This window comes from Seriola aureovittata, chromosome 24 (genome assembly GCF_021018895.1).
Source record: "Seriola aureovittata isolate HTS-2021-v1 ecotype China chromosome 24, ASM2101889v1, whole genome shotgun sequence".
Lineage (NCBI taxonomy): Eukaryota > Metazoa > Chordata > Actinopteri > Carangiformes > Carangidae > Seriola > Seriola aureovittata.
Window position 1 is genome coordinate 9684608 of NC_079387.1, and position 9210 is coordinate 9693817.

Below are 9210 nucleotides of genomic sequence, written 5' to 3' on the forward strand. Positions count from 1 at the left end.
TAAAAATGTCAAAAAACGTCACAGTATAGTACAGCGTAAAAATGTCAAAAAACGTCATAGTATAGTCAGGCACAAAACGTCACAGTATAATAAGGCATAAAAATGGCAAAAAACGTCATAGTATACTAAGGCATAAAAATGTCAAAAAACGTCACAGTATAATAAGGCGTAAAAATGTCAAAAAACGTCACAGTATAGTACAGCGTAAAAATGTCAAAAAACGTCATAGTATAGTCAGGCACAAAACGTCACAGTATAATAAGGCGTAAAAATGGCACAAAACGTCATAGTATAGTAGAGCGTAAAAATGGCACAAAATGTCACAGTATACTAAGGCATAAAAATGTCAAAAAACGTCACAGTATAATAAGGCGTAAAAATGTCAAAAAACGTCACAGTATAGTACAGCGTAAAAATGTCAAAAAACGTCATAGTATAGTCAGGCACAAAACGTCACAGTATAATAAGGCATAAAAATGGCACAAAATGTCACAGTATACTAAGGCATAAAAATGTCAAAAAACGTCACAGTATAATAAGGCGTAAAAATGTCAAAAAACGTCACAGTATAGTACAGCGTAAAAATGTCAAAAAACGTCATAGTATAGTCAGGCACAAAACGTCACAGTATAATAAGGCGTAAAAATGTCAAAAAACGTCATAGTATAGTCAGGCACAAAACGTCACAGTATAATAAGGCATAAAAATGTCAAAAAACGTCACAGTATAATAAGGCGTAAAAATGTCAAAAAACGTCATAGTATACTAAGGCGTAAAAATGTCAAAAAACGTCATAGTATAGTAGAGCGTAAAAATGGCAAAAAACGTCATAGTATAGTACAGCGTAAAAATGGCACAAAACGTCATAGTATAGTACAGCGTAAAAATGGCACAAAACGTCACAGTATAGTACAGCGTAAAAATGGCACAAAACGTCATAGTATAGTAGAGCGTAAAAATGGCACAAAATGTCACAGTATACTAAGGCATAAAAATGTCAAAAAACGTCACAGTATACTAAGGCGTAAAAATGTCAAAAAACGTCACAGTATAGTACAGCATAAAAATGTCAAAAAACGTCACAGTATAATAAGGCGTAAAAATGGCAAAAAACGTCACAGTATACTAAGGTGTAAAAATGGCAAAAAACGTCACAGTATACTAAGGCGTAAAAATGTCAAAAAACGACACAGTATAATAAGGCGTAAAAATGTCAAAAAACGTCACAGTATACTAAGGCGTAAAAATGCCAGAAAACGTCATAGTATAATAAGGCATAAAAATGTCAAAAAACGTCATAGTATAGTACAGCATAAAAATGCCAAAAAACGTCATAGTATAGTAGAAGATAAAAATGGCACAAAACGTCATAGTATAATAAGGCATAAAAATGGCAAAAAACGTCATAGTATAGTAGAGCATAAAAATGGCACAAAACGTCACAGTATACTAAGGCGTAAAAATGTCAAAAAACGTCATAGTATAGTAGAAGATAAAAATGGCACAAAACGTCATAGTATAGTAGAGCATAAAAATGGCACAAAACGTCACAGTATACTAAGGCGTAAAAATGTCAAAAAACGTCATAGTATAGTCAGGCACAAAACGTCACAGTATAATAAGGTGTAAAAATGGCACAAAACGTCACAGTATAATAAGGCGTAAAAATGGCACAAAACGTCACAGTATAATAAGGCGTAAAAATGTCAAAAAATGTCACAGTATAATAAGGCGTAAAAATGGCACAAAACGTCACAGTATACTAAGGCTTAAAAATGTCAAAAAACGTCATAGTATAGTCAGGCACAAAACGTCACAGTATAATAAGGCGTAAAAATGGCACAAAATGTCACAGTATACTAAGGCTTAAAAATGTCAAAAAACGTCATAGTATAGTCAGGCACAAAACGTCACAGTATAATAAGGCGTAAAAATGGCACAAAACGTCACAGTATAATAAGGCGTAAAAATGGCACAAAACGTCACAGTATAATAAGGCGTAAAAATGTCAAAAAACGTCACAGTATAATAAGGCGTAAAAATGGCACAAAACGTCACAGTATACTAAGGCTTAAAAATGTCAAAAAACGTCATAGTATAGTCAGGCACAAAACGTCACAGTATACTAAGGCGTAAAAATGTCAAAAAACGTCATAGTATAATAAGGCGTAAAAATGTCAAAAAACGTCATAGTATAGTAGAGCGTAAAAATGGCAAAAAACGTCATAGTATAGTAGAGCGTAAAAATGGCAAAAAACGTCATAGTATAGTAGAGCGTAAAAATGGCACAAAACGTCATAGTATAGTAGAGCGTAAAAATGGCACAAAACGTCATAGTATAGTAGAGCGTAAAAATGGCACAAAACGTCATAGTATAGTAGAAGATAAAAATGGCACAAAACGTCACAGTATGGTAAGGCATAAAAATGCCAAAAAAACGTCATAGTATAGTCAGGCATAAAAATGTCAAAAAACGTCATAGTATACTCAGGCATAAAAATGTCAAAAAACGTCACAGTATAATAAGGCGTAAAAATGTCAAAAAACGTCATAGTATACTAAGGCATAAAAATGTCAAAAAACGTCACAGTATAATAAGGCGTAAAAATGTCAAAAAACGTCATAGTATACTAAGGCGTAAAAATGTCAAAAAACGTCATAGTATACTAAGGCGTAAAAATGTCAAAAAACGTCACAGTATAATAAGGCGTAAAAATGTCAAAAAACGTCATAGTATACTAAGGCGTAAAAATGTCAAAAAACGTCATAGTATAGTAGAGCGTAAAAATGGCAAAAAACGTCATAGTATAGTAGAGCGTAAAAATGGCACAAAACGTCATAGTATAGTAGAGCGTAAAAATGGCACAAAACGTCATAGTATAGTAGAGCGTAAAAATGGCACAAAATGTCACAGTATACTAAGGCATAAAAATGTCAAAAAACGTCACAGTATAATAAGGCGTAAAAATGTCAAAAAACGTCACAGTATAGTACAGCGTAAAAATGTCAAAAAACGTCATAGTATAGTCAGGCACAAAACGTCACAGTATAATCAGGCATAAAAATGTCAAAAAACGTCATAGTATAATAAGGCGTAAAAATGTCAAAAAACGTCATAGTATAGTAGAGCGTAAAAATGGCACAAAACGTCATAGTATAGTAGAGCGTAAAAATGGCACAAAACGTCACAGTATACTAAGGCGTAAAAATGTCAAAAAACGTCATAGTATAGTAGAGCGTAAAAATGGCACAAAACGTCACAGTATACTAAGGCGTAAAAATGCCAAAAAACGTCACAGTATACTAAGGCATAAAAATGTCAAAAAACGTCATAGTATAGTAGAGCGTAAAAATGGCAAAAAACGTCATAGTATAGTAGAGCGTAAAAATGGCACAAAACGTCATAGTATAGTAGAGCGTAAAAATGGCACAAAACGTCACAGTATACTAAGGCGTAAAAATGTCAAAAAACGTCACAGTATACTAAGGCGTAAAAATGTCAAAAAACGTCATAGTATAGTAGAGCGTAAAAATGCCAAAAAACGTGATATTATAGTCAGGCACAAAATGTCACAGTATACTAAGGCGTAAAAATGCTAAAAAACGTCATATTATAGTAGAGCATAAAAATGGCACAAAACGTCACAGTATACTAAGGCGTAAAAATGTCAAAAAACGTCATAGTATAGTCAGGCACAAAACGTCACAGTATAATAAGGCGTAAAAATGTCAAAAAACGTCACAGTATACTAAGGCGTAAAAATGTCAAAAAACGTCACAGTATACTAAGGCGTAAAAATGCCAAAAAACGTCACAGTATAATAAGGCGTAAAAATGTCAAAAAACGTCATAGTATAGTAGAGCGTAAAAATGGCACAAAACGTCACAGTATAGTACAGCATAAAAATGTCAAAAAACGTCACAGTATAATAAGGCGTAAAAATGTCAAAAAACGTCATAGTATAGTCAGGCACAAAACGTCACAGTATAATAAGGCGTAAAAATGTCAAAAAACGTCACAGTATACTAAGGCGTAAAAATGTCAAAAAACGTCACAGTATAATAAGGCGTAAAAATGTCAAAAAACGTCATAGTATAGTCAGGCACAAAACGTCACAGTATAATAAGGCGTAAAAATGTCAAAAAACGTCACAGTATACTAAGGCGTAAAAATGTCAAAAAACGTCACAGTATACTAAGGCGTAAAAATGCCAAAAAACGTCATAGTATAGTAGAGCGTAAAAATGGCACAAAACGTCATAGTATAGTAGAGCGTAAAAATGGCACAAAACGTCACAGTATACTAAGGCATAAAAATGTCAAAAAACGTCATAGTATAGTAGAGCGTAAAAATGGCACAAAACGTCATAGTATAGTACAGCATAAAAATGTCAAAAAACGTCACAGTATAATAAGGCGTAAAAATGTCAAAAAACGTCATAGTATACTAAGGCGTAAAAATGTCAAAAAACGTCATAGTATAGTAGAGCGTAAAAATGCCAAAAAACGTGATATTATAGTCAGGCACAAAACGTCACAGTATACTAAGGCATAAAAATGCCAGAAAACGTCATAGTATAATAAGGCATAAAAATGGCACAAAACGTCACAGTATAATAAGGCGTAAAAATGTCAAAAAACGTCACAGTATAATAAGGCGTAAAAATGTCAAAAAATGTCATAGTATAGTAGAAGATAAAAATGGCACAAAACGTCACAGTATACTAAGGCATAAAAATGCCAGAAAACGTCATAGTATAATAAGGCATAAAAATGGCACAAAACGTCACAGTATACTAAGGCATAAAAATGCCAGAAAACGTCATAGTATAATAAGGCATAAAATGTCAAAAAACGTCACAGTCTAATAAGGCGTAAAAATGGCACAAAACGTCATAGTATAGTTGTTGTGGTGGTGTAGAGCCAGTGCTGTGAAAAATCAGTGTTTGTGTAGTTATTGTTTATTTTATTTTTGGAGCCTCTCTGTGTTTCAGGGCGGTACATTGTGTGTTTGTTTGTTTGTTTGTTCGTTCGTTTGTTTGTTTGTTTGTTTGTTTACTAAAACATCAAAATGCAAAAATATCCTATTTCAGCATGTCTTTGTCCTTGTGTGTGTGTGTCAGGGCTTGAAGCCGGAGGGGTGGGGCTCGTGCTGACCTATGCCGTGACGCTGATCGGAAACTTCCAGTGGACCGTGAGGCAGAGTGCGGAGGTGGAGAACATGGTGAGGACGGAACCGCCGGTCCGGGGGTGTCGAGTCAGAGCCGGGGACTCAATCAACCTCTTTATGTCCTCAGATGACCTCGGTGGAGCGGGTGGTGGAGTACACAGAGCTGAAGAGCGAGGCACCCTGGGAGACCCAGAACCGTCCTCCTGCCGACTGGCCCAGCCGAGGACTGGTGACCTTCAGCCGGGTGAACTTGTCCTACAGCGAAGACGGGCCCCCGGTCCTCAGAGACATCAGCGCCACTTTCCAAGCGCATGAGAAGGTGAGACGTGACGGACGGTTCAAGAGAGACTTTACGCACATGACGTTACTGCACGTGCTGGTTTCATGTCCGTGTGTCCCCGCTGCGTCAGGTCGGGATCGTGGGGAGGACGGGCGCTGGGAAAAGCTCCCTGGTGTCGGCCCTGTTCCGCCTGGCTGAGCCGCAGGGAGAGATCCACATAGACGGCGTCCTGACGTCAGAGATCGGCCTCCACGACCTGCGTCAGAGGATGTCCATCATTCCCCAGGTAGAGATGACGCGTGGGTATTTAATTTTGTGAACATGCTTGTTAGAATCGAGCAATTGTAATGACAGTGTTTTTACTGCGGTGTAATGCAGCTGTTATTGAAGTGAAGGATGTTTGGGATGCGAGGGAAGCGCAGCTTGTGGTTTCAGCGTGTCTGTCGCTCCGTGTGCCGCAGGACCCGGTGCTGTTCACTGACACCGTGAGGAAGAACCTGGACCCTTTCGGGCAGCATGCCGATGAAGAGCTGTGGAGGGCCCTGGAGGAGGTGAGTATCCGATCAGAGCTGCGTCAGTATCTCCTGTTCTTCAGCTGACTCTGTGTGTATGCATGTGCAGGTGCAGCTGAAGTCGGTCGTGGAGGAGCTGCCCGGGAAGTTGGAGATGGTTCTGGCCGAGTCGGGCTCTAACTTCAGCGTGGGTCAGAGGCAGCTGGTGTGTCTGGCCAGAGCCATCCTGAGGAAGAACCGCATCCTCATCATTGACGAGGCCACGGCCAACGTGGACCCCAGGTATGAGACACACACACACACACACACACACACACACACACACACACACGAGCCCTGAGTGCGGTAAAGGTTTAGTTTCCTTTAGTTTCCACTGGATGACTGTCTGTGTTGTGATTGTGTTTTGTGCAGGACGGACGAGCTGATCCAGAGAACCATCCGGGACAAGTTTCGAGAATGCACGGTGCTCACCATCGCTCATCGCCTCAACACCATCATAGACAGCGACCGGATACTGGTGAGTGTTCTCCAGCTCATGTTAACGCAGCGTTAATAATAGTAAAAAGTGTGTGTGTGGAGCTGCATCCACAAAGTACATGGACATGATTACTGTGTAGGAATGGTTGTTTAAGCACCTTGTTTTACTGTCTTGTGCATTTTTAGTTTTCTTACTTTCTTACTTACTTAAAGTTAAGTAAGTTGAGTTGTTGTTTAAACTCATGTGCAGTCCACTTGTTCTGTTACTGAACACCTGCATGGATGCTGCTAAAAGATTAGACAATGAAAGTGATGGATGTTTGTTTGTTTGTTTGTTTGTTTGTTTGTTTGATTGATTGATTGATTGATTGATTGATTGATTGTTTGTGTTGTAAGGTGCTGGACAGTGGAACCATCCGGGAGCTAGACCGTCCCTTCACTCTGCTGCAGAACAAAGACGGGGCGCTCTACAAGATGGTGCAGCAGCTGGGGGCGGCTGAGGTGGCCGCTCTGCTGGAGTCTGCCAGACAGGTGAGGTGGCAATGTTCCTGTGGTTGGATGGATGGAATGCTTGTATTGTATTTGTTACTGGGTGTTTACTATTGATGGGATAGTGTTTATTCATGTTCACAGATGACACAGCAGTCCTGACAGTGGAGCAGGATGTGACAGATTGTGTGTGTGAGTGAGAGAGAGAGAGAGAGAGAGAGAGAGAGAAAGAGAAAGAGAAAGAGAGAGAGGGCGAGCTGGAGCACCACATACCGACCGTAGCTTCAAAGTTAAAGCAGATACGTGTTTGACAAGATAAGAGTAATAGAGCTTGTGTAATATGTTTAGTGAGTGAAATGCTTTGATTAGATGTTTGCACTGAATGTCAGTAATGTGTGTATACACAGAGGTGAAATGGAGAGAGAGAGAGAGAGAGAGAGAGAGAGAGATGTCTGTGTTTGTGTTGACAAGGGTTCACTGCAGGAAGTTGATTGTTGGGTAAGGAAAATGTAACATGTTTATTGAGAGACTGTGTTGTGTGGTACTTTTATGTGTGAACAGTTTCATGCAGAGTTTTGAATTGTACTGTAGTAAAAGTGGTTTTCAGTAACAAGAGTTCATTACTGCTCTGTGTATTTTTAGTGATTTTCAGTCATTTGTTTGTGTGTTGTTTAGATGAGTCAGCAGTGTCTCTATTTCCTGTCGGCGTGTCTGGGACCGGCAGATGAAGTTGTTTGTGTTTCTGCTGAAAGAAGCAGAAGGTGTTAAGAGTTTGTTGTTTATGGCTATAGAGGTGGTGGGTTTTTGGGCAATGATGTCAATGAGCTCCAATGATTGTTTGATGTCTTTACTCAGAACAGAGTCATTTTAGAGGGAGCGATTGATTAATGGAGATACACCTTTTGTGTTTTGTACAAAGGAATAGTTGTTGCTGGAAAGTGTCAGAATGATTTTGTGATTTTGTGTGTTGTCAGCTGGGAGAGAGAAGAAGAGGAGGAGGAGGAGGAGGAGGAGGAGGAGGAGGAGGAGGAGGAGGAGGAGCCAATTAGGAGTTAACGAGGTGCAGCCGTGCGGAGGCTCGGCCGCTGCCACGCGATTGGCCGTTCACAGGTGTGAGCGATCAGCAGTGTGGTACTTGAGCAGTATCGCACCGCTGAAGCGTCAGCCAGCGTCAGCCCGCGTGCAGCCCGTGTGTGAAGACCGACGTGGGTAAAGACCTGCGACTCTACCTGCGCGACTCAACCGAGCGGACGAGGCCGACAGAGGCCAGTAACGCCGCTTTTCATTGTCTGTCTCACTCTCTCTGCCCTGTGCTTCGTTGCTATCAGCTGTAGAGGATGGAGGAACTGGGTTGGAGGCACCGAGCAGGGGAAGGTAAGGTGCTTCTCTTTTCTGCACTTCTCCCAGGCCATTGCTTCTCTCTCTCTCTCTCTCTCTCTCTCTCTCTCTCTCTCTCTCTCTCTCTCTCTCTCTCTCTCTCTCTCTCTCTCTCTGCCCTGTGCTTCATAGCTGTGTAGGACAGCCTAAGTCAAACTTTACCTAAGTATCTCTCATATCACTGCTAACGCTTTCCCTGTCGTGTCTTCTTGCAGGTGACTGTCTGGACAAATCTGGGGACTCTTTCTGCAACACCAAATAATAAATAGCATTTTGCTTTTATTTTGAAAAAACAATGTGTCACCGGTTTTATTGGAGTCAAGTACAAACTGCATTTGTACTCAATTGTGTTGAGATTAAAAACCTACACTTCAAAGTAATGGATGCCTAAGCATCTAAATGCAGAGGACCCATTGGAATCTTTTGGAGGAGCAGAGGCCAGGAAATCCTACACTGGGATCTGTACAAACTTCAAGGTAATGCTACCCATCCCCACTCATCTCTCCATGCATGAAGAGGAAAGACAAGAACAAAAACTCACTCACTCACTCACTCACTCACTCACTCACTCACTCACTCACTCACTCACTCACTCACTCACTCACTCACTCACTCACTCACTCACTCACTCACTCACTCACTCACTCACTCACTCACTCACTCACTCACTCACTCACTCACTATACCTGAACTCTAATCTTCACCTGGTGCTTTGCTTTATTGGAGTCAGGTACAAGCTGCATTTGTACTCAATTGAGTTGAGATTAAAAACCTACAAAATCAATCCATCTCAGTCCTGCCGGCCCTGGCACCTTCTACACTCTCAACCAACCAACCAACCAACCAACCAACCAACCAACCAACCAACCAACCAACCAACCAACCAACCAACCAACCAACCAACC

General features: G+C 40.3%; 1 protein-coding gene across 2 annotated transcripts in view; it reads left to right on the top strand.

Annotated features, from left to right (window-relative positions):
* LOC130165603 (ATP-binding cassette sub-family C member 4-like) overlaps nucleotides 1–8942 on the top strand; it is a 33372-nt gene extending 24430 nt beyond the window's left edge. For both annotated transcript variants that reach the window (XM_056370998.1, XM_056370997.1), the window contains exons 24-32: nucleotides 5124–5224; nucleotides 5298–5489; nucleotides 5581–5736; nucleotides 5912–6001; nucleotides 6072–6244; nucleotides 6374–6479; nucleotides 6836–6970; nucleotides 7903–8302; nucleotides 8521–8942. In XM_056370998.1, the coding sequence (XP_056226973.1) occupies nucleotides 5124–5224; nucleotides 5298–5489; nucleotides 5581–5736; nucleotides 5912–6001; nucleotides 6072–6244; nucleotides 6374–6479; nucleotides 6836–6970; nucleotides 7903–7977 (1028 nt within the window). In that variant the 3' untranslated portion in view covers nucleotides 7978–8302; nucleotides 8521–8942. The remainder of the gene's footprint in view (nucleotides 1–5123; nucleotides 5225–5297; nucleotides 5490–5580; nucleotides 5737–5911; nucleotides 6002–6071; nucleotides 6245–6373; nucleotides 6480–6835; nucleotides 6971–7902; nucleotides 8303–8520) is intronic.
* The last annotated feature ends 268 nt before the right edge of the window (nucleotides 8943–9210 follow it).